Below are 26,689 nucleotides of genomic sequence, written 5' to 3'. Positions count from 1 at the left end.
TCACCAGGACAGCACTGGGGTCTTCTCTGCTCCACGCCAAGCCTCTAGTGCCTCAGCATGTGGCACCATCTTGAGGCAAGCCCGCATTGATCCGACCGTCTGCACCATTGGCATAGTCGGTTGAACCTCGGCACATTCAAGGTCCCAGCATCAGTCCCCATTGTGGCACCGGTCCCACTTGCGGCACCGCTCCCAATCGTGTCATCACTCTTGGTCACGGCGCTGCTCTGTACAACAGTCGCCTTCACAGAGCAGGCCCAGAACTCGGTACCAGTCACAACGCCATTCACCATCTCAGCACAGCTCCAGGTGGCGGTACCGCTCTAGATCCCGGCACCACGCCGTGTCGTGGCACCACTCCCCAGCTTCACGACAATGCTCTCCAGTTTCTCGGCGCTGCTCGCCAGAGCAGGTCTGCACGGCACCACCCGGGCCCTCACAGTCCCGATCCTATTCCTCAGGCTCAGAAACGGGGTCTCAGTATTCGGAGCAGAACTGGGGCTGTTCAGACCCTGGAAACCCTGATATGGGGGAAGGGCCATAGCAGGCGCGCCCACCAGGACCTTCTGTGCAGGGTCATGCGCAACATGGGCCTGCAGGCCGAGGAGGTGGTGGAATCGGAGGACCCGATGCTAGACATTTTGGCCCCGGAAGATCCGTCGAGGGTAGCCCTGCCCCTCATCAAGACCATTCAAGCCAATGCCAAAACCATCTGGCAGACACCGGCCTCCATTCCCCATACAGTCAAAGGGGTTGAACGCAACTACTTCATGCCCTCGAAGGAGTACGACTATCTCTTCACACACCTGCAACCCTGCTCGCTGGTGGTTGCGGCTGTGAATGAGAAAGAGAGGCAGGCCCAGCGCCCAAGTCAAAAGAAGCCAAGCGGCTGGACTTGTTTGTCCACAAGGTGTACTCCCCGGGGGGGCTCCAGCTCAGGATTGCTAACCAACAAGCACTCCTGAGCCGTTATAACTTCAACTCCTGGAACTCAATGCTCAAGTTCAAGGAGCTTGTGCCACCTGAGTCCAGGGAGGAGTTCGGGGCCTTTGTTGATGAGGGCAAGACGGTGGCATGGACCTCATTCCAGGTCTCACTGGATGCTGCAGACTCAGCAGCATGTACCCTGTCCTTGGGCATTGCCATGAGGTGCACCTCATGTTTACATGCCTCAGGCCTACCACCTGCGGTTCAGCAGACGCTGCAGGACCTGCCCTTTGACGGGGAGGGCTTGTTCGCGGAACAGACAGACTCTCGGCTGCATAGCCTTAAGTACTCGAGGGTGACTATGAAGTCTCTGGGTATGCATTCCCCAGCAACCCAGCGGAAGCACTTCAAGCTCCAGCAGCCGCAACAACACTCCTACCTTCCTCGGCCGAGGCAGGACTTCTACAGGCAGAGGGGACGGAATGGCAGAAGGAAGCTTTCTAACCCCCCATCGGGACAAGGCCAGGGCCTGACCAAACCATCGTCGGGCTCCAAACAGGCCTTTTGAAGGGATGCCTGAGGACAGCGTACTGGACTCAACCCCGGATCCTTCCCCGCCTTTTTTGAATCATTTATCCCACTTCCATCATGTGTGGTCCCAAATAACCTCAGACTGCTGAGTCCTTCGCACAGTGGAAATGGGATGCTCTCTCCAATTCCGCTCCTACCACCTTCCCACCCCCCTTCCCCATCCCTCTTCAGGGACCCCTCTCACAAGCAAGTCCTTATTCAGGAGGTTCAGGGGCTCCTTGCCATGGGAGCGGTAGAGGAGGTTCCACAGAAGGCAAGGGGTTCTATTCCCGTTATTTCCTAATCCCCAAGGCTAAAGGGGGCCTCAGCCCATTCTGGAGCTGCGTGGGCTCAACAACTTCATGGTAAAGCTGAAATTCCGCATTGTCTCCTTAGGCACTATTATCCCCTCTCTGGATCCTGGAGGTTGGTATGTCGCCCTTGACATGAAGGACACGTATTTCCACATAGCAATTCATCTGGCACACAGGCGCTTCCTGAGCTTCATGATCAACCATGAACACTACCAGTTTATGGCCCTTCCCTTCGGCCTTTCAACAGTCCCCCGGGTGTTCATCAAGTGCATGTCAGTCATGGCTGCTTTCCTCCATCAACGGCAGGTGAAAGTATATCCCTACCTCAACGACTGGCTACTTTGGGACTGCACCAAAGAGCAAGTGTAGTCCCAACTCCACCTGGTGAGGTGTACGTTCGAATGGCTGGGTCTCCTCCTCAATGTAGAGAAGTCGACCCTAGAACTGACCCAAAGGATAGAATTGTTCAACCAATCGCTAAGAAAAACAAGTTTGTTTACATTTACAGGAGATAATGCTGCCCGCTTCTTATTTACAATGTCACCTTAAAGTGAGGACAGGCATTTGCATGGCACTTTTGTAGATGGCATTGCAAGATATTTACATGCCAGATATGCTAAATTTTCATATGCCTATTCAGGCTTTGGCCACCATTCCAGAGGACATGCTTCCATGCTGATGACGCTCATTAAAAATAATAATGCGTTAATTAAATTTGTGACTAAACTCCTTGGGAGAGAATTGTAGGTCTCCTGCTCTCCATTTTACCCATATATTTCATATTACAGCAGTCTCCAATGATGATCTAGCACGTTATTCATTTTAAGAACACTTTCACTGCAGATTTGAAAAAATGCATAGAAGGTACCAATGTGAGATTTCTAAAGATAGCTACAGCACTCGACCCAAGGTTTAAGAATCTGAAGTGCCTTCCAAAATCTGAGAGGGACGAGGTGTGGAACATGCTTTCAGAAGATTTAAAGGAGCAACACTCCAATGCGGAAACTACAGAACCCAAACCACCAAAAAGAAAATCTATCTTCTGCTGGTGGCATCTGACTCAGATGATGAAAATGAACATACATCGGTCCGCTCTGCTATGGATCATTATCGAGCAAAACCCATCATCAGCATGGATGCAATGTCTTCTGGAATGGTGGTCAAAGCATGAAGGAACATATGAATCTTTACCACATCTGGCATGTAAATATCTTGCGATGCCGGCTACAGCAACGCCTTGCGAATGCCTGTTCTCATTTTCAGGTGACATTGTAAACAAGAAGTGGGCAGCATTATCTCCCACAAATGTAAACAAACTTGTTTGTCTGAGCAATTGGTAGGACTGATTGGACTTGTAGGGTCTAAGGTTTTACATTGTTTTGTTTTTGAGTGCAGTTATGTAACAAAAAAATACTATAATTGTAATCAAAAATACTATAAAGTGATCACTGTACATTTTCTATTCTGTGTTGTAATTGAAATCAATATGTTTGAAAATGTGGAAAACATGCAAAACTAGTTAAATAAATCGTATTCTATTATTGTTTAACAGTGCGATTAAAACTACGATTAATTGTGATCAATTTTTTTAATTGCTATAATTTTTTTTTAATTAATCGCATGAGTTAGCTGCGATTAATTGACAGCCCTAAAAAAAATTAAAACCACTGACGTGGAGGCATTTGTTACAGGCCATTTAAAAACCCCATTGGGGGCCACAAAGCTGACCTAATGCTAGTTTGTAAAATCTTTTTTTGAGGTACATACATTGTGGTGATGAGGCAGTGATCTGGTTGAAGAGGCTTTATACTCCCTCCACCAGGGCCTGCTCCAGGGTTTTTGTCGCCCCAAACAGCAAAAAGGAAAAAAAAAAAAAGCCGCGGTCGCAATCTGCGGCACTTCGGCGGGAGCTCTACCGCCGCCTCTTCGGCGGCAATTCGGTGGCTGGTCCTTCGCTCCGAGAGGGCCTGAGGGACCCGCCTCCGAATTGCCGCCGAAGAGCCGGACGTGCCGCCCCAAGCACCTGCTTGCTGGGCTGGTCCCTGGAGCCGGCCCTGCCCTCCACATATATATTTTGGGCAGTAATCACTGTATATGTGTTTGGAACCAGCCAATCAAATAAAGTCATTTTATAAACTGATTTATACCATGTAAATTGACTGTATATGACCAGACTGTGATCAACCCTTGCATGAGAGTGTGGGAGAAGGGGAAGCACAGGAACTGATTACAACAGTAGTTTCTGTGCTCAGTCCTTGCTCTGGGGAGCAAATCACCCTGAAGGGGGCAAAGAGGACATGAAGCCATGGCCCTGCCCCTCCAACACCAGCCCATAGAGCATGGCAAGCATGACAGAGAGAGCAATCTGTGCCATCCAAATGGATAGTGCAGTGCCCACACTCACCAAGCAGCCCCAGGAGAGATTGAGCCTCAGCACAATCACTTTCAATCCTTGTGATCCTGATGGGGCAGGGCAGCCCCACACTGCCCCCTACACAGGTCTGTGTTTGAAACAATCTAGCCCACCAGCATTGTAGCAATCTGCTTCTTGTTAGAAAGCTACATATAAATCTTTGGTGTGGTAGAAAGAAGATGTGTAAATATTTACCTCCCGTCCGAGCAGCATCCATTTCTCCATATATTTTCAAAGCCATGGGTTCTGTTTGGGCGGGCTGGTGAGAGGATTTTACAGGATGCAGATGATACCAGAAACCAGAAGGAATATTTTACTTTTGAAATATATTGAAATAAAACTAACTAAATTTGCTTTCTGGTGTTTTTAAATTGGCTCCTCATTTGCTGACTGACTTTGTCATTCATGTTATTCATTTGAAACAATAAAGGGTAACCTTAGACTTCTGGCTTGAGCTTTTAAAGAATGGTGGAATGTGTCAACAGGGACCTGATCTCCTTTCAAACAGGAATATTTCTGCTAACAATTTTGGGATTTATATTCAGATAGTTGATGGGCACAGAATACTTAAATGTTTAGGCTATTTTCTATATCAATGCCTATAATTCAAAATTCTGGGTACCCATCTGAATAATATAGAAAGGGGCAGCTGGGTGATCTTAGTCCCCTCTTCTGAACATACAAAAATGTGGGAGCACCAAATGCAGTTAAAATGCGGTGCATTTAAAGGTGATTGTAGGAAATTCTCTTCCACACAGTACATGAACAACCTTTGGAACTCACAGCGACAATATATTACTGAAGTATTATATTTTTATTTATGTATTATATTTTTTATAAAAATGGGCCTGTTTACTCTTTGGAAAAGAAGACTGAAGGGGAACCTGATAACAATCTTAAAATATATAAAGGGCTGTTATAAAGAGGTGATCAATTGCTCTCCGTGTCCAAAGGACAAGAAGTAATTGACTTAATCTGCTGCAAGGAAGATTTAGGTTAGATATTAGGAAAAACTTTCAAATTATAAGGATAATTAAGCAGTGGAATAGGTTACCAAGGTAGGTTGTGGAATCCCCATCATTGGAAATTTTTACGAATAGGTTGATCAAACACTTGTCATGGGTGGGTCTAGATTGATTTGGTCCTGTGTCAGTGCAAGGGGCTGAACTATATGACTTATTGAGGTCTCTTCCAGCCCTACGTTTCTCTGATTCTATTACTGGTGTCACCCACAATATGCTACGTGTTGTACAAACACAAAAGAAAGTATGGCCCAATCCCCAAAAGGCTTGCAGTCTGAAACAAATAAGGGATAATTGTAAGGGGTATAAATGGGAATCCACAATTGGTTTAAATAGAAGAAAAATTATTAGGATGTAATATCTTACTTCAAGTTATAGAGCAGTGACTAACTGCATGCCTATAGAAAGTACTTCAAGTCGTGAGCTAATGCGGTCACCAAAGGAAAGGCTGTTAAGGGAAATAAGAAGGGGCGTGTATATGTTATATGCTTTTATAGCTGTTTAGCTTATTGTGATATGGTTTTCTGATTGTGATATGTGTATGTTACATCCTGTAAAATATTCTTATAAGACATGGTGACATACTGAGAGCTAGGAATTGCCATAATGAATCAGACCTGTTATTCATATAATCCCAGTATCCTACCTCTGACAATACTTGCTTCAGAGGAAGGTGCAAGGCACCCTGCAGTAGGCACTTTAGAGCAGAGCTGTACCATTTTAGGACATTTTAAAAGGAGTTTTAGATTTTGTACTGAAGCAAATGTCTTCAGTAGTTCCCTGATTTATTATTTTATCTGAAAAACAAAGAGAGAAAGTTATAGAAGATCAAACAAATAAAAATACACTAATAAGATAGCAGCTGATGTGAGTTGACTAAGGAATTCAAAACATTTCGTTTGGTGTCTGTACTGTTTGCTGATACCAGAGTTTTAGCATTAATAAACTACACCAAAGCTGCACATGTTCTGAGGCTTTATTTTTATCTCGAGATTCTCGTGTCAAGTACAAACAACTCAGGTTTAACTTGCCTAATTATGTATTGTCACTAGAAACCGTAACTGAAAATGTTGCTTGAGCTTTATTCTCTCATCAGTTCATGTTCATAACTGTCATGAATGTATTTTTACTGATGGGAGAAGAGGCCACTAGTATGACACAGCTGGACAGGATTTATTCACTACTGGCCCAGTCCTTCACTGAAGTCAATTGGAGACATTCCATTGACTTCAATGAGCATTGGGTCAGGTCCTAAATTGTTCCTGAAATAGACTGTATTTAAATAACACATTATCCTAAACTATTCAGGAAACAGGACTGAGGCTACTGACAGCAGAGCCTGGAATCCATCTACTCCCCCACAAATAAACAATTCAGATAGCAGAATGGCACTTTTACATTCTAAATGGAAAGATTATATAGCTGCTTTAAATTTTTCCCCAAGGTGAAATCACTGACTCTTCGTCCATCTAATTTTTTTAACTTTACCTCCCATCATATCCTCTACACCTGCCTTCTAGCTAAAGAAAGCTAAATATAGCTCCCTACTCTGCATTCATTAATCCAGTTTATGAACTGGCTGAATAGGTCACTAGAGAATGACTCTCAAAGGGGATATGCACACGCTGTCTCTGCAGTTGTACCAGCCCAGGAAAGAGGAACTGAACTTTGATCATTCACAAGCTAGTGCGTTTCACTAGACCACTTAGTTTCCTTAAGTTTTGCTCACCTCACTATCTTGAGTGCAGCTGTGCAACATCATCTTTTTAAAATCGACTATGCTGTTGGTCAGGAATTTGAGTCATTTGACCTAGATGCATTTTTGACCAATAGCATGGTCTTTTTCTATTATTGCAAACAAATGGTATATATGCATAAATATTTCAGAGTGAAAGTAACCTGTGTTATGTCACAGCTCTCATATATGCATTTTATATCTGATCCTGCCCCATTTGAGTCAATAGGAGTTTGGCAAAGATGGTGCAAGATTGGACTCACTGTAACTATATGGTTTATAACAAATATCTTTTAGTGTACTATTGATTTAATATCTGAGACATCCTTATCTTGGGGGCTGTATTCTGCCCTGACAGGTTAATTGACTTGATGCTCTAATGATCTATAATACTGTACAACATGTATAGAACAGCTATGTTTTTGTCTGCTTGCGAAAATGTAATATAGCTGTGTGATAATGTTAATATGATCTTTCTGGTACAAAGTAGCCAAGGTATAGGTTAACAGTGAAGCATTATGTAAGTCAAAGGCATAGCATGCTGATGTAGGTGCTCAACATATTAATCAAGTACAAGTTAGCTTGCCACATTCTGTAAATATTGTTTTTTGTGCTGGTGTTCTAGTCATTCCACTCACCTGCTATTTTGAGAAAACACATACTGAACAGTCTCTTGGCTGGGTTGTGCAAATCTATCATACTGTAGCTATTCAATGCATTGAGTGCATCTCTGATGCATAAAGCCATAGGACAGATGCTCTCAGTACAACTTAACTGTTCTTGCTCAGTCATCAGGAAGTTGGTTTTATACAGCCAGCTGTTATTACTATCCCCAGAACAGAGATGATCATATTCTTTAAAATTATATTCATCTTAGTATTGAGGCTACATTTTTGATTTAAATCTCTTTATGTTCACTTGACTGTATATGATTAAGGCTATGATTGTGGCACAGAGATCAGTGTTCACAGTAATTGGGAGTTTAAATACAGTCCATGACCCCCATAGGGGGTCTGGGCTCAGGTCCATATTCCAGGTGTTGTGACCTGGCCCGGTCTCTGTCTATGGAGAAAGTGGGATGCCCCAAATGTGATTGGCACTCTGACTACATGGGCCATTTCACAACACCTGGGACCTGTGAGGTGGAGCTGCCGCTGCAGGTTGAGTGTGAGGCAGGCTTGCTGTCTGACTCCTACCCACCCCCACCTCCTGTCAAACCCCCGCTATCTCTCTTTCCCTGACTTATCATTTTTCCTCGCACCATTGCCATAAAATTTATTAACATGACAAAATCATAGCCCTATATCTGATACATATACACACTATGTGGACTTCATAGACCATGATATAGAGAACCCACCAAAGCACAAAGAAACATCTGAGCTGCATGTAGTTTAAAAGTGTCTGTGAATGTGTTATATAATTGTTCTCAATGCGTAGCAAAGCAGCATACTATTGTGCTGCTAAACATGATTCAGGAACAAAAATTAAAAAGCATACAAATATTTACTTTACAGTCTGACTTGAAGTGTAACTATCATTGTATTTACCAGAGCAGGTTGGTTAGAGGTGATTGCTATTGTGTTGTACCTTGTCGAACCCTAGATGTCTGTAGAATTTACAGGTAATGCTCAGTAATGAATGTTTACGAGCACATTGTTGCTTTTGAAATAGGGCAGATTGCTAGCCATCTGTTTTGTCTTATGATCATTTCTTTGTCAAGTGAAGCTCAGAAAAGCTTTGTGGAGTATGGGTCTTTAGTATAGTGGTTCACCTGTGTAGATGAATACATAGTCTTTCTAGTTTTCTAACCTCCTAGGGAAACAAAGCTGTATTTATCTCAGCAGTGGTTGTAAAGTAATCTTAGTCCATTCTATGAATGAATTGCAATGCTTAACTAATAAAGGAGAATCATCTGAAAGTTTACTTTATATACTTTATCTCCTACAGAATGATATCACTCCATTACATGTTGCATCGAAGAGAGGAAATGCTAATATGGTCAAACTCTTACTTGATCGAGGAGCTAAAATCGATGCCAAAACAAGGGTAAGATTAAATGTGAATGATCTGGATGGTATTATTTACAGGTTTATCCTTTTGGCATGTATGTTTGTAAACGAATGAAAACATTCACTTACTTGGCAAACTTTGGTGAGAGTACAGAATTATCTTTAGTTTTTATACAGTCATTGCAAGTGGACCCTAGTGTGTTACCTCTCTTTCAAATAATATTCTAAACACCTTGTTTATGTTAAAGCTCAGAGCTAACTTCCATGCGGGCAAAGCAATGCCTGTCTTATCTCTGGTATCTCATGAAGGCTACTTCTAGGTGGATCATTGGAGGCATGAATAATTACACCTACCAATGAGTGAACCCTGAAAGTGTCGTCTTCTATTCAGTTTATAGATGCACCCCAGAATTTGAGTGGTGGAGGAGCCCCATCTCCTGTAACTTTCCCAGCCCCCATAACTGCAACAGCATAGCTTCTCCATGTGCTCTCAGAACTCTTGAGGGAGACTTGTCAGCTCTCTCCTGTTGCCTGCAAAAATCTTTGTTGGGGGTTATAGAAACCTTCTCCCCACACTTTACATAGAAATCTCCCCTCACCCCCATGGGGTGAAATGTGCTCGGTTAACATCCCTCAAGTATGGAATTTTTCTTTTATCCATTGAACATGTAAAGCACAGACACAGTATTGTCGATTTGTCTCACCTCTGCCCCGGAGGGGCTACCTCATAAAAAGAGAGGGTAGTTTGTCTTCATGTCCCATTCGGTGTTTAGCTGCTTTGCTGAAATTGCCAGCAAGGGTGCCAGATGTGGCAGTAGTTTTTGCGAGGTAGACACCTGTCCACCAAGGATATAGACTGATCTAGGAGATCAGAGCATTTAGGTATATACCACTGAACAGTGATCAGATGATAATCGTATTTAAAAACTGATTGAGGCAGGTGCTTGGGTAATTTATTTATTCAACTAGCAAGAAGTAATTTACAGAGTAAACAGAACTGATGCTGCTGCAATCTTGCCTGGCTGTTTTCTCTGCCTCACTCTCTGCAATTGCTTGTTTGTGTTCATGAGAGAGGATCTCTGAGAGTGAACAGGAAGTGTGGCAACAGTGTGACCTACAAGATGTTTGAAAACTTGACTCTTCCTTGTCCACCATTCCTCTGATTCTTCACTGAAAAAATTCAAACCAGTACAATGATTTAACTTAAGAACATCTTTTATGTAGTTATTACAGTATCAACAGCTTTCAATTAGTTTTTTGTATGTTTTAACAGTCTTACAGATCTACTGCAAAGTGTGTTTAGGCACATTCATGTCTTTAGCTGACTGTTCATTCTCTGTCACATATTCAGAAACAGGATCAATTCATTAAGTTTTGTTCTTCTTGGATATCTGTTTATTTTCTTTCTCAGTTGCATTCTCAGTTACTGTTAGCAGATGTTTGTTATTTCTTTGTAAAATGTTTCCACTTTCTCTGATCAGTGAATATGAATGAGGTGATATTTCTTTAATCAGTGTAGCTTTTTCTGGTTCATGTCCATCTCACCATATTCTACCAGAGTCTTAGTTTTTTTTTTTTTTAACTGTAGTAAATGTTATGTGCTTCTGTTATAATTTTGTATCTGTTTTATCTTATCTCTTCGCCCAGGTCACAGGAATTATTTATCATCCTTTGGTTATATCTCATGCCTGATCATTGAATATGTGTGTACATCCGTTTTATAGAAGTTTTGCTGGTGATTTCTCACATGGCAGCTCTGTAGATGTGGGGTGCTAAATATGGATTTTTACTTGCAATGATTACTGTTTTGAGCAAGTTATTTTTATACAGTCTCCACATTCTGTTTATTTGTTAGCTTTTTGGTATATATGAGTCACATGTCATATGTTGAAATTCATGTTTTACCAATGTCCTACAATTCCCTTTTCTTGAGCTGTAGTCCATTGTCACAGTCCTTGGATTCATGACATGCAAACATAGATTTACTGTACCTGGTCGTAATTAGAAATATGATGTCCTCAAGGGTCACCACTGTATGATCAGATGGTCACATTTTCCCAGGGCAAACAAATTCCTTTGGACTTTAGCCCATAGAACTGCGGATTGTTCATTTGGTATTGTAAGTTCTTTCCATTGTGCATCTCAGTACCTCAGACAAATTCTACAGTTACTCACTGTTCAACTATGGCCAAAATACTACTTCTCCAGCACTTCTTTTTTGCTTCATCACAGCAAAGTGCCCATCATGTATTCTTTCCAATATTTCTTCTCGTCACTGTGGAAATTATTATTTTTTAAACTTCATGTACAGTTCAAATAGCTGTTTTGCATAACATGCAGCAGCAGGTTTCTGATTTTTGTGCTGAATTCTCAAGCATCTTTGTCAGTAAATAAGAATTATTGTCATGCTAAGCCCTACCTAGGCACTGCTATGTGAATGCCTATCAAGGGCAACTTTTACAATGTAGTTTGTAAATAACATTCTGAATGAAGATTAGTTAATACCTCATGTAACTCATTTATTGAACATTGCCCTAATGATTTCTCCCCCATCTGTCTTCCAGAATAGATTTTAACAAATAAAGCATACTTAGTGAGGTTGATTAAATTAGCTTGACTTACTTTGGCTGTCTGATACTGCATGTGTCAAACTGAATTTGTGTATGTAGCACACAGCAAACACATTTTACCCTGGATTAGCAAAGAAGTACTTGTAATCTTTATTCAACTGATTAGCAGTTAAATCAAAGGCCAGCACTCATATCTACATGAAAACATACTGTACATGCCATTTTAAGATCTATCTGATGATATGTAAGCTGCTGCATAGAACCTGCATAAGAAATAACAGTGTACAGTAACAACATGTATGATGTGTTTGTTATACCATATGTATTTTCAATATATGAGAGGAGCAAATCTTATCATTCTCCCTTCCTTTGCAGCATTGAAGGTGTGGTTTGCGGTAGAGCGCAGTTGTTTGCAATGGGATAAAGAATACAGGATGGTTGGAACAGGCCTAGGGGGCAGTGGATATGCTGCTACATGAATCCACATGCTTAGAGGGGAGTTAGGTAGCCAAGATGGTTAATACTGCCCTGAAGCTGCAGTGGCTACTACATAGCCGATCCTTTGTGGGGAGGAGTCCTTCTACCCCAATTCCAGTGGAATTCCCCTGTGCACAGCGCATGTACTAAGGTTGTAGGCAGGTTCTAAGATTCATCTCAAAGTGTTTTAAACATGCGCAGAATAATTGTAGAATGCGTACAATACATAATGTTTCAGCTATGTAACGTTCAGTGCTAACTGATGGCTGGATCTGAAAAACAAACAAGTAGGCCCAGTCCTTGCATCTGGTCATACTGTGTTTGGTGCAGGACCCGAGTAGGGGTAAAAGTGTCTGTAAGACACCATGATGCCCCCGGTCATGAGGTTAATCGAAGGCTGGTCTGGTCCCCAGTGCAGCTTTCAGGTCTGCTCTAAGATATACCCAGCTGCAGCCCTCAAAGGTTTGTTTTGTAGCCAAGGAGTGTTGGAGTACAGGAGGGTTCTGGCTGTGTCAAGAGGAATTGGAATAAGCAGCTCTGTGCCACTAGAAGATTCTGCTATGCAAGGGGGCTTCTCAGCTGGTCAGTTAGGCTAGCTAAGTCTGCTTTATCTTGTTAGATGCTGGAGAACCTGTGGTTGCAGGGGCACCCCATTTTGGGATGGGGAGAGAGGCACCAGGGAAGCAGAGAAGAACTAGCTCTGTTCTTCAGTCTTCCTCCATATTAGATAAGAGTTGAGCACCCCTGGAGCTGAGACTGGATGCTGGAAGCATGTCTGGGGGGCAGTGGGATTAACAGTAGTGTAATTGAGATCAGAGTCTGGCCCAGTGATAGAGGTTAAAAATGATCTGTGAAGCTCCAGTGCAGTGGTTATAAATCTTACTTAATGTTATTTTCTGCAGACAGTTTATTTTTATTATAGATAGATAGATGGATAGATAGAGAAAAATAATTTTAAGAGGCTAAAGAAAGAGAAGCAGCCGCTGCGATGGTGTGTGCTCCTGTTGTTGAAATCCTGTATCTCAGTGCAATTCTTCCTACTCTCCTACTGGCATTGTAGGAGTTCCTCTCCAGGTTCTCTAGAGGGGTAGATAATACAGATGATATGATTTATCATGTCAGTGCATACTTAGACAGTCCTTAATCTGCATATTATTGTCATTATCATTTGTAATGTTTTTTCTGAGGCATTGCAGACTATCATATCAACAGGAGTTTGCATCCTAATACATGTGATATATTTATGCTTCACATATGATATTGAGCATGCACAATAAATAAGAAAACTAGAATCCTTGTGACATATGCAATACAGCCTTGCTGAGTGTACAACAGACACTTTTTATCACAATATCTCACTTTATCATAAACCCTTAATCTAAACTCCATACATATTAGAAACAGCAGCCTGCACATTTTGTGTTTTTATTCACTTATTCTCTAACGTAGCACTTAAAAAAAAAAAAAACGTTCACTCCCAGTCCTTGATGCCTTTTCAGTACAAAACATTTTTGTAGCCAAATTCTCTCTCTGACAAATGGAGTTTCAGTGTACAGTGGGAATTCTGACAAACTCTTCACAATATTTGCATTACTGCAGCAAGCAGTGTTATAGACCCACTGCCTCAAACATGTATCTAAATTCCATCCTAATATAATTTTGTGCTAATGCATGCAATATGGACCAAATCAAGCCCTGGCTGATTCAGCCAGGCTGCCTGCTGCCTTCTTTTCCACAGGAATCCTCTTGGCAAGGGACACGATTCCACAGCTTACTTGGCTGCTTTTCTGGGGCCCAATTCAATTTTCATTAAAATCAGTGGAATGAAAATTGTATGCACACCGTTATCTGGGGCCCGTATTTTCTGCTGAACTAGCCTGGGGTCTTGACATGTCCCTAGTTCTCAGAACTTGTTCTTCTGGAGACATAATTCATTATCAGGTGGGCCTCCTAGTGCACACTGCGTGCTGTAGATGGATCCTCCCTGGCCTCATCCATCAGAGGGAGAAAAAGCTCTCTATATTCTTAACTCCTGTGCCTCCTCATCATATGGGATGTTAGCCCTTTCTGGTACACCACAATTTAGGGATGATAGGGAAATCCAGTAGTTATGAAAATTGAGACTGATGGGACAGCTACTGTTTACTACCTGAAAGTATTTCTCAAATGCTGCAATTCTGTAATTGCTGTAGAGTCCATTGAGCAATGCGTGACTGTTGTTAAATGCACTTTCTACATTTCATATTGTGAGGCAGTGCCTTTGTTCTTTGCCATTTAATTTCCAGAATTACAAAGTAATCGTGCATAGGTTTTGTTAATATTAGCCCTTCAGATGTGTTTTTCCATTGTGAGTATATATTCACATGTAGTAGATAACTCCTTATTGTCAATGAAATGTATTTCATACAATTTTAAAAAAATAATGATAGAATTCTCTAAAACCCACTGGATAGTGTATTTCTATCTTCTAGGGATGATCATTATCATGTAGTAAAGTTAATGTGTATTGAGGAATCAGGTCTTGGCTCCAGGAATAAATGTATGCAATATACACCTTTCCAGAATAGGAACTAACTTACAGCAACTTAACTTCCTTCAAATATCAACAACATTGCTACTCAGCTTCCATTTCCCTTCCATATTTCTGGCTGATTGACTATGTATACCGCACATACCCCGGATTCCCTCCCTTATACCATTGTGGTTGTATTTGAATGAGTTTGCCAGCTGGTGATGTGTCCTAGAATGCAACAATGCTCTAGTGGAGTAAGGATCTGGAAGATGTTCCCAACCCCATGAAATAAAAAATGTCTCATTGGTACATTTTGTGCTTAAACTGCTTCGGTGTCCTTTTAAATAGCCTGGCTTGAAATGCCTAGAGAATATGGTGATTGGCACTATATACATACCTAAGACAGCTAGATAAAGTGACAACTAAATTCTATGTTCCTTGGTTCTTGTTTACAGCTATTTAGCTAGCTGGTGTTCGTGAATTTCATTTCCCTTTCACTGTATGTTTTAGGGTGGATGCTAAAACTTTTGTACCATTGGTTACTTGCCTGATTACTTTATACATTATGTTCTATTCCAGTGAAACTGCTGGTATGGTAGGGGTGGTCAATTTCATTTCTCCTTTCACTGTACATTTTAGGGTGGACGCTACTTTTGTACTGTTGGTTACTTTACACATGATGTTCTTGCCCAGTGAAACTGCTGGTATGGTAGGGGTGTGATACTTCTGAGCAACATTTTGGTAAAACTACATTATAAACGTTTGCTAGCAGATGATAAAGTTACAGTTTATAGCTATTTAATATCTTTTTCCTATAACCGTGGTTATACATCACAGTGCAATACAACTTTATTTTGTATAGCATCTTCCATACAAACTGTGTCCCCAACTGCTTTAGAGAATTAAATAACACAAGAAAGCAGATAGTGTATGGTATAAATTACAGAAATCATGGTAAGCTAAGGATATCTTGGGACAAATCCTGTTGCCTTTACACATGCAAATAGCCCTTTGACTCCTCCTCCAGGCTGTCAGTGACAAATTCTCATTGACTTCATCAGGAACAAAATCAGCTCCATCCATCAACTTAAATGGAAGCACTTGTACAAATAAGGCAAGCAGAGGTTGGAGTAGTATTGTGGAAAAATTAAATACAAAGGGCCCAGACAGTTAGGGATTGTAAGGCTCTCTGAATTTCAGCTAACTCCTGGGCTGCCACTTACTCTGAGCAGATCATAAATTGATGATTTAGCTTAGAGAAATAAATTAAGAAATGTCAAGGAAGAAATTAAATGATTACATGTGAGAAAAAGTTTCAAGCAATAACTACTTATCTTAATGGTTCTAAGATGTGTGAATAGCACAGCACCTTTACATTTGTGTGTTAAATTCTTTGAGGTAATAATCAGTTTTATGAAACTGTTGTAACATATTTTTAGACAATACAATCTATATGCATTTTGGGATGGTATTTATTGGACGGTGAAAAAAGACTCCTTCATTTATTGTACAGTATATAAAATGATAATACTTATTTTTCTGACTTTTTTGATAATTTAATTATATCTTTGTTATAGGAAAAGCTCCACTGAAGTATTTAGTGCATATGCAGTATATATGCTATGCTGCTCCATCTCCTGTTGATTTGTTTTGGTTATATCAAATAAGAAGGTTTGATATGACTGAAAATGCTTTATTTTTCTTTTCTGTTTTTCTGGAAGCCATGACATTACTATTTGTAACAGGCATAATGTCATGTGGCACTGAAAAAGTCAGTGCTGACTTTACTCTGAATTGCTTAAGGCAAATACAGTATGTTCCATCCTAGTATTCAGTGCACAAGACAGATTATTTAAACATTGTAAGCAGGGTACAGGTCAAGGAATAATCAAATCAATTTGTAAAAACCCTGTAAATCTCAGAAGATGTCATCATCTTATTTAAGGAAGGTATTTTTAAATGAAAACAACTAGTGCTGGGCAAATGAGTGTGTGATAGAATTAAAAAAACTGTCCCAAAAAAGGGAATAAGTTTAGACTGACTTGCTCAACCAGTCATATAACCTCAAGGCTCCTATCTACGCTATAAAAGATAGATGATAGTTTAAACCCAATTTTACAACATGGGTTTAAGACATTTTGCTCAGGGAGTGTGGACCAGTCAAAAGCAAATTGAAGCCATTTTATAATACCATTTTCAAGTCTAAATAATGTGTTTTTCAAAATGGGAATCACACACATTTACCTGGTCCACACTGACCAAATCATGGACCTGATTTTCTAAAATGTGTACATGTCAAAAATCCATGTGCATGGAATGCCTAATTTGTACATGAAATTACCACATTTGGACCCACGTCTTAGGAAGTTGAAGGCTGTTTGTGTATGCCGTCATGGTAAATGCATGCACAAATTAGGTGTGAAATTGTATGTGCAGTTTTAGAAAATCACACTCAAAGGGTCTTTAGTTTAAACCCGTCATGTGCTGAGCCTATTTTTAAAAAAGTTCAACGAACACAGATTTATGTAGTATAGCTGAGGTCTGAATTACAAATTGACCATACAGTTCTGCTGTCATCCTAGATGTATACATGCAAGAGCTGGATACATAATGAAAACATAAAGAATATTCTGTTTGAAAATATCATGTCATTTGTGGAATAAATTATTCAAGGAATGTTATTTGATCTGTTGTATTAATTATTCATTACTCTCATATTGTTAACAACACTCAAAAACTCAATGCAATAATGCATACTTAAAATATGAACAATATCTGAAATTAACGGTTTATAATTCTTGTGTTCAATAGGACGGGTTGACACCTCTCCACTGTGGAGCAAGAAGTGGGCATGAACAGGTTGTGAAAATGCTGCTTGATCGTGGGGCCCCCATTCTATCCAAAACCAAGGTAAATGGTATTGTGCACCCATTGGCTAGAATAATCTTTGAAGATTCTCTGGATGTAATTATGTATATCTTAGATAGATTACGTTTCTTGTGATAATGGTCCAGCTTCATAACTACTATTTAAAGTAACTGTGTTGGAGACCCTCAAAACTGAGTGTAGTTTGTAGTGTGCTTATGTGCATGTATCAAACAGTATGTGTTGTTCATAGACATTTAATTGAGATATTTTTGCATACAGGAAAAAGATTCCTTCTCAGCAAAAAGAGCAATATGATATATACTGGTCCTCAGAATTCAGATGACTAGAAAACATTTGCTTCCATGGGACTGTTCTGTACTGCACACATACAGACTATGTCTTTAACTTGTTTCAAAGGTACCACAGGGATAAAAGATAAAAATGTAGTAATGTCTCTTTGCAGAGGCTGCTGTAATTTGCAGAGCTCTTGGTTCATTACCGAGTTCTTCCATTTCCTATCTCTACACTTTGTCAGAGCATAGCAAATACATTGCTATCATTCCATAAGGCTGTTCGTGGAAATTTCAAATCATCTTCATTGGAGTGGGCAGCCTACTTCAAATGCAGGGGTTCCCATTAAAAAGTTAGCATTTGCCAACCCTTGCTATACAGTGGCAATTCAAGCACCAGAGTTCTCTCTGATTTAAAATCAAAGCATAGTAACTGATTTTTTAATGACACCACTGTACGTCTCCTCCTCCCCTCCTCCTTTGGGTGGGGGGAGGAGAGGGGAGGGGAGAGAGAGAGAGACCTTTGTTTCCTCCTTTTAGAGTAGATATACTTGGGTGGAGAAACCTGTCATGAAAAATCCTGATGTACTAGTGCAGCTTGTTGGAGCCCCTCTCACAGGATCCCTTATACACAAACCTTTCTCCCTACATGCCATGCCCCAGCGCATTTACTGCTTCTGTCTTCTCCTAACCTGTCTTATTCTCTCTTCCTCCTCTTTTACTTGCCTCTAGAAGTTTTGGGGTTTCCTTGATTTTTATTTTTAATAATTTAAGTTTTTCTTGTTGACCTGTTTTGCTTTCTGTGGGATATATCTGGCACATGGCCTGGGCTAGGGTGCCACCTTCTGTCTGCTCCCCGAGACAATTGCACATGTGCTATCATGGCTAATCTGATGTGAGCAGAGGAGAGGTCCTGCACATCCTCTAGATGTGGAATTTTTATTGACTCCCAAAGCCCTAGGCTTCCAGCCCTGTATATAGGAGTCCCTCCCATTGCTAGTTACAGTAGGGTCTGCTGCATGAGTCGGTAGGAACACAGCCAGCTTCAAGGAGCCCTCTGCAGCTTTACCTGGGGAAAGGCCGTGCAGCTTTCCTGACGCACACTTTTCTCCTCTACCGAGTGCCTCTTCTCCTCAGGATTAGTTTGACCCACCTTTCAGGGGCTCTTCCCAATCACTAGTGGCTCTTTGATTTGTTTAATGTAAACAACTTTTATACCCCCATTGCTTTGTTTTTCCATCATAATAATACAATGACTCTTCTGAGGAATTTTATCACTTTTTTGTGGTGTAAATTGCCAGTTCTTGCCATTATCCTGAAATTGAACTAGCTTTTTGAATACTAGTTCAGTAGTTCTTTAATCTTTTCCTTTTTCCAGGGTGTCCTTCAAACTTGAAGTAGTGGTTTCAAAAGATGAGAACCACAAACCTTCCCTAAACCTTATTATCTTGTATCAGATAGAACATATCAGAAAAATCAGAGGCTGTGTTGCTGGATTTAAAGTAATATAGCTGCATGCTGCAGACACTGGCCTACAAAGTGATTAAATAACTGTATTCAGCAATGTGGCACCTAACACTACAATACTAGGCAAGCCCTAGATTAACTAAACTACATATTAAAAAACAAGTAGCTAAAAGCCCATTCTGTCACACATGTGTAATTCATAAAGTTGTGTGTAAACAAGCCAAAAACAGCTGAGAACTTTAAAACTGAACAGTAATAGGCCATGAATCACAGTCATGATTGAATCTGATGATATTCTAAATAAAAAGAGCTCTCAACCATGCTTGTAGTTGTTTTCATCACTTCACACTGACTCAACAGACATTCTTGACTTCAGAGTGATATTTGGGGGTTTTGTGTGTGGTGGTAATGTTGTTATTGTGTGAGTGGTTGTGTTGATTTGTGTGTAGGGGGAGTTGTATTGAGAGTTTTGTATTAATTTGCGTGGATGGTGAATGACGAGGGTATGCTGGCATGAGGGGCAGTGTGTATTTGGGGTTATTGTGTATGCTGGTTGTGTTATGTGGGAGGTTTGGTTGATTTGTGTCAGGGGGGTTGTGCTGGGAGATTTGTGTTGATTTGTGTGGGTGGCCATTGGGCGCAGGTATGTGCTAGTTGGCCCAAGTAATCGACCTTATGTGCAGTCTCCCTTATACAAATAATTCAATTGTGACATGGAAATTAGCTGTAGAATAAGGGTGGTGATTTGTTGAGTTACCTCTGATATCACAATAGTCTAGGACTCTTGGTATGGCATAGATACATGCCTTACTGTAGCTGTATGCCTTACTGTAGCTGTATACCACACGTGTAATTTGTAAAGTCAAAATGGCTGAGGACTTAAAAATTAGAAAGTAACAGACTGTGAAACCATATGATGATTCAATCTGGTGATATTCTTGACAAAAAGAGCTCTCAACCATGCTTGTAGTTGTTTCCATCACTTCACACCAACTCTACAGGCATGCAGTGACAATCCTGAAATCTTATTCTATAGAGGCACATAAGAAAAAGTGAAGAAAAAAACAGAAGTTCTGCTGCTTGGGCTTTCTCTCTGATATGTCAATTTTGACAGAACTTGTGACGTAAGCTGAGAGGCAGAATACCACTGAATGACATTCAGTTGGCACTGAACTACAGTATTGTCCTCTGGAAAAAATACTTGGCTGAGTTCTCTTCTAATCAAGTAAGAACTTCCTCGAAACAGGACACATTCTTTGGAAAGATTTTTAACTTTTACAGCTTTCAGATGGCTCATAGAATTCTTTCAGAAGAACAAAAAAGCCTTAAGGCCGATCCATGGAAAAAGTTCTTATTATTTCCTAGTAAAGATTGTTGAGTACACTGTAGGCCCTTTTCACATTATTACATCCTTAGTTTTATTCATATGGGAGGCACAATGGCCTAATGGACAGGACATGGGACTAGAAGTCAAGAGACCTCAAATCAAGTCCTGAGTTTGCTGATGACTTGGTGTGTGAGACAGTGGGCAGGTGACTTCGTCTCTGTATGCCTGTTTCCATGGTTTTTTAAAAAAATGAACTTAATGAAACTCCCCCTACCCTTTGTAAAGCAATTTGACAGCTACAGATGAAGGATGAGCTATGTAAGAGCTACATGTCATTATTTTTACTATTCTAAAAGCCATTTGTCTTTGCCACTCAGCGGTTTGCTATAATATTTTGATCTCTCTGGTCTTTTGCTACTTTTCTTCTCAAATATCATATGACCATCAACCGCTTGGTTTCTATTTCCCCTCCCCGATTTCTACTGAACTCCTTGCCTTGTATGTTCTCCTTGGCAGTAGGACCCCAAAGTGCTCTTTACAAACATCAGTGAATTATGTCTTATAATGTGGCTGTGGTAGAGAAGCATTTACAAGTGGAGAGATATGGGCACAGAAATGTTAAATGGCTGGCCTGGGATCACATAGCATATCTATACAGCAATAGAACCAGGAATAAAACATGTTCCCAGTTGTGTGCTTTAACTACAAGATCATCGTTCATCATCCCTCTAGTTGTCTACTGCTGAGATTCTTTATTATCCAGTCCCAACCCCGGTCTGTGCTGTTCCTTCTGGCTATCTGCTGCATTTCTCTGATTCTCAAAGCTTTTCTCCAGATTCCTGCCAACTCTTCCACTTAGATGTGTTTCTTGGCCATCTCTGCTCCTATTTTATAATCCACCCTACTCTCCCTCAGTCTCTGCACCTCATATCTATGTTCACTGTATTCTTTCATCTTCTGCTGACCCCTTCCCACATCATTCTGTGTTATCATGGCCACAGCACTCCCTCCTCTGTAGCTGCCTCTGAGACTTGGAATTCCTTCTGTGTATTCCAAGTCATCCCATCCTATTAAGTTATACAAGGGCAATTTATTCACTCTTCTTGTTAAGATAATAAACTACACTTTTCTCACTTGAAGAAGCTCCTCATTTCACTATTTAACAGAACTGCGTTGAACCCTCTTAGTGACTCTTACTGTAAACAAATAGCTTAGGGGAATTCTTTACACCAGCTGTTCTCAGCTGTGGCCCAGAAAGCTTAATCACGTTGCACTAACTCTACATTAAATATTTTCCAAATACCAATTTTCCATGTAAACAATTCCTGCTGACGTGTGGCATGATACTGGGAGAGGTGCCCACAAAATAGTCTTACTTTTAAGATTTGGTCCAGTCTGAGAACCCCTGCTTTTATAAATTAAATATAGTTTAAAATGATGTCACTCAGCTAGCCTGTTTGCTTTCACCTTCTTCTACGTTGCTTTTAAAAACATGTTTACTTTGCATTTCCTCCTTTATTTATAACCTTTGTCATTCCTGTTATTATACGATCATGTTTTTAAAAAAGGGGAAAAAAGCAGTCCTCCGCTTCAGAAAGTCTGTGAACAGCCACTGAGTAGTTACATTGGTGCTTTGCTTATGCTAACCATGGTCACATGAGGGCACCACATCTGTAAAAAAGAGTTTTGATATCTTCATGTTAGTAAGCATGGTGTATTTTAGATCTAAAAATCATATTTCAACCATTTGTATTAGGTTATCACCCAACATTACTTTTTATTTTAGTAGCAACTGAACTGGAATCAGTTTTTGTAAAAATATAATTGAATACTGATTAAAACTTTACCAAAGATTTTTCACTTTTGATTGATAAATTTAAATCACTAAATAAATCAAAGTGAAGCAGGTAATTTTAGGTACATTATCTGCTTAAGGCGCCGTTATGCATTCATCCAAACAACATCTATTTTGTTCCTGTCTATTTGTTCTTGTTTTAATCCTAACACCAGGAAATGGAATCAGTAATTCAGAATTCTATCTGAGTTATTTCTTTGTGTGGTTTGTGCATACAATTTATTTTGTGTATGTATATGTAAAAGTACATTGTTGCTTGAGTTTTGTGAGCAGTATAAAACACATTTTCATCACAACTATTGTTCATAAAGATGAATGTCCAACAGATTTCTCCTTAGAAAACTTGGCTTTTCAATGCTTTTCATTGGGCCAAATCCTGAGTTTTTACTTAGGGCAGGTCTACACTAGAAACTTTTGCAGTTTTACTAATGACCATTCAGGATGGTGGTTTAAGACATTTCTATATTGTTAAAAGCCAAGTGTAGGTACATTTATATATTGCCATAAAAGTGCTTTGGCCAATATAATTTATTTCACTGAGGGAACCTGTATAAGCTGCATCTACTCTAAGAGGGGTTGCTGGTAGATGTTTGCTGGTATAGCTATGTCATCAAACGTTTTCTAGTGTACACCTGACTTTACTCTTTACTCAGGCAAACTCAAAGTTCCATGGGAATTTTACTTGAGTAAAGACCTCAGAAGTTGACCCAGTGCACTTAGTTTCTATATAATGCAGCGTGGGATTTCTCATAACAAAGGAGCTTGTAAACCTCTGTTGCAAAGAAACTTTTCAGTGACAAGCATGCAATTCTATATGTCTGTCCCTTTCAATTTGTTTCTTTTTATTTACAGAATGGTTTGTCTCCATTGCACATGGCAACACAAGGAGATCATTTAAACTGTGTTCAGCTTCTGATTCAGCACAACGTGCCTGTTGATGACGTCACTAATGACTATCTGACTGCACTGCATGTTGCCGCCCACTGTGGCCACTTCAAAGTTGCCAAGGTTCTCTTGGATGAGAAAGCTAATCCTAATGCCAAAGCACTGGTGAGTACGCAGTGGGTTACTAGTCACAGCTAAACGGTTTTCTAAAGTTGCAGTGTCTAATATTTGAAAGTTATTTTCTGTTGGTTGAAAGTTTACAGGGTCTGACATTCAGTGAGGCTAATGCTGTATTTGTAGAGTTCAAGAGAAGTTACTGTAGCTCTAATTTGATATTAACTTTTTTTCTTGTGCAGTCTGTGTAACTGTTGCTTATGGATAGTTAATAGTGATTTATGTAATTTCTAGTGTAACCAGAGCCCCTTTGCATTTTGATATTTATTGTGATTCTCTAATTCTGAGTAGAATGAGTGACTGCAATCTTAACTGCTGCAGTTGTCAGCCTGGGAGAAATTCTGATTTTCTAAACATTTGCAAAGAGGAAATGAATAAGTGACATTTAAAATAAAGAGGATATTTGAGTACACAAAGTTCTGAAATTTGCAAAACAAGAATAAGTAATGTAACAAATATCCAGTATTCTTACTGAGTTGCATCTTTGTACTCACTTCTCTACATTAAAAACAAAACAAACTGCCTTTTCATACAAATAAACTGTGTCCGAATGTGTGTATATATTGTTTTAAGGTATTCTCATGGCTCACTTTGTAAAGAAATATGTCTGTATAAATATACCTTTAATAATCATCCTAGACAAATTTAAATTCTTACAGTAATTGTACTGTACTTTGGTGTTGTACTGGGCTCAGGTCAATGCTGTTAGGCAGTTGATTTCATAAGTACTACATGAGTTCTGTACGGAACTACAAACCTCTACACAATCAGGGTTGGTTTGATTCTTTTTTTTACAATTGACCTGATTTACCAGGTTCATTGCTCTCTCAGCCACTCTCTTCCATACAAACCCCTCATCGTATCTTCATTGCTTTGGGGGAAGGCCATTGTACTATGTCTGTCCCTTTGGTGAGTGCAGAATTCTGCTTGGCTTCTAGTCCTGTAATATTTATTTTGGCTGCATTCTGAAATTACTGAAGTCTCATTAAATATGTCAGCATATCTTGGGCAGGGTTGCTGGATGGCAGCCAATCACTTGTCTGGATCAGATAGCCATAAATCTCCTTATCCCCCAACTCATTCATGCATAGGGTCAGTTTCTCTATTCCGGCTAAGGCACAAGAATTGGGGAGGGAGTAAAAATGATTTTCAATTGTACCTCCTGTATTCTGCGTCTCAGAGCAACCTCAGAACTGTTCTAAGTTGTCTTGTCTTATAGCAGCTTCCTAAGGACCATTATACTAATAAAAAATAACCAGAATGCAATGCACTCTGATCAAGTTGCTTCTTCTGCTGATACTTCCATGATGTGCCTTCTTTGCTGAGGACCTCAAAAGACAGGGGGCAACACAGAGCTGTTTTGGTAGCTCTCTGCCACCCAAAGAGCCCCCTTACATCCAGATATTCCTGGTGACCAGTTTTGTCCCAATTATGCTTCATTTGGCCCATTTTCCAGTTCTTTAGTACTAGTTTCTCTGGGTCATTATCCTATATTAATGGGCCCAGATAAATGGAGGCTCTGTTTATACTTAAGTGGAACATACACTTGCACTGATTGAATGCTATGAAGGCATGTGTTGTATCTAGTGTTATTGTAGCCATGTTGGACCCAGGGTATTAGAGAGACAAGGTGCATGAGGTAATATCTTTTATTGGACCAACTTCTGTTGATGAGAGAGACAGGAGCTCTGTGTAGCTTGTAAGCTTGTCTCTCCCACCAACAGAAGTTGGTCCAATAAAAGATATGACCTCACTCACCCTGTGTGTCTATGAAAGCATATGGCATTCTATACTACTGTAGCTAATTTAGTTAATTTTCATCAGATTTGAGGCCCAATTCGGTAACCTGTTTTTAAAACTTCTCTGTGGAAGCTCTTTTATATGTATGTATTGAAGATACTATTGTAAGCAGCACATTACCAGTCTTGGATATTCTGGATAGCTTGTTTTCTTGTTTCACTTGGTTTCTTTTCTGTTTTACCATTTAATCACAAATAAGGTGGCAGTTTTAAATGTACACTATACAAGTTGTAGAAATATTTTTCTTTAGAATATATTGTATTAGTAATATATTTCATGTGAGAAAATGATCTTATTAAAATTAAGTTAATTTGCGCAAAAATAGTGAAAGAAAAAATAGTGACAAAAATAATTCAGTAAAACAAACTTTAGTAATGACGTAGGTGGTCTATGAAAGTATTTCCTTTCTCATTAACAGAATGGTTTCACACCTCTTCACATTGCCTGCAAGAAGAACAGAATTAAGGTTATGGAACTTCTCCTGAAACATGGTGCATCTATCCAAGCTGTAACTGAGGTAAGAAGCATTGTTTGCATGTATGGCGTGGTTTCTAGTGCCAATGCAACACTCTTCAATTAGATGATACATGTGCATTGCTTAATAAATATACACTATTAAAAGTAAAAAATGATTTTCAACTAGATAGGAACAGATTAACAAATGCAAATAGAAATTTACTCATTACACCATCGGATCAGAACACCTACATAATGAATTTATTTTAAAATACAAAGATGATATCTCATCAGAAGAAATGGGGCAGATTTTTAGAAAGGTTCTCCATATTTCTTCCTACAGTTTTATACACATGGAGTGAAATTCACTCCCATGTAGAAGGTCAACAAAAACCCTATTTTGAAGGGTTATGCGTAGGGCCCTACCAAATTCATGGTCCATTTTGGTCAATTTCATGGTCATAGGATTTTAAAAATTGTAAATTTCATGATTTCAGCTATTTAAATCTGAAATTTCAGTGTGTTGTAATTGTAGGGGTCCTGACCCAAAGAAGCTGGGGTGGGGGGGAGGCACAAGGTTATTGTAGGGGGGATTGCAGTACTGCTACTCTTACTTCTGTGTTGCTGCTGGTGGCGGCACTGCCATCAGAGCTGGGCAGCTGGAGAGCCAGGGCTGCTAGTTGGTAGCTCTGAAGGCAGAGCCACTGCCAGCAGCAGCGCAGAAGTAAGGATGGCATAGTGTCGTATTGCCACCCTTACTTCTGTGCTGCTGCCTCCAGAGCTGGGCCCTCAGTTAGCAGCCACCACTCTCCGGCCACCCAGTCTGAAGGCAGCGCAGAATTAAGGGTGACAAAGCTGTGACCCCCACTAAAATAACCTTGTGACCCCCCCCCCGCCCCCGCAACTCCCTTTTGGGTCAGGATCCCCAGTATAAGAAACGTTGGTCTCCTCCAATGAAATCTGTATAGTACAGCGTAAAAACACACAAAAGACCTAATTTCACAGGGGGAGACCA

The 26,689-nt window shown here is 40.2% G+C and overlaps 1 protein-coding gene across 39 annotated transcripts in view; it reads left to right on the top strand.

Moving 5' to 3' along the window:
• The window catches only part of ANK3 (ankyrin 3), a 439,766-nt gene that overhangs the window by 265,463 nt on the left and 147,614 nt on the right, over positions 1 to 26,689 (top strand). For all 39 annotated transcript variants that reach the window (XM_034777631.1, XM_034777660.1, XM_034777654.1 and 36 more), the window contains 4 exons: positions 8,932 to 9,030; positions 17,364 to 17,462; positions 23,212 to 23,409; positions 25,637 to 25,735. In XM_034777631.1, coding sequence (XP_034633522.1) covers positions 8,932 to 9,030; positions 17,364 to 17,462; positions 23,212 to 23,409; positions 25,637 to 25,735 — 495 coding nt within the window. The remainder of the gene's footprint in view (positions 1 to 8,931; positions 9,031 to 17,363; positions 17,463 to 23,211; positions 23,410 to 25,636; positions 25,736 to 26,689) is intronic.

The sequence above is a fragment of the Trachemys scripta genome, chromosome 7, assembly GCF_013100865.1.
Source record: "Trachemys scripta elegans isolate TJP31775 chromosome 7, CAS_Tse_1.0, whole genome shotgun sequence".
In the NCBI taxonomy this organism is placed as follows: domain Eukaryota; kingdom Metazoa; phylum Chordata; order Testudines; family Emydidae; genus Trachemys; species Trachemys scripta.
Note: the sequence above shows the minus strand (reverse complement) of the source record. Positions and strands in the feature narration are given on the sequence as shown.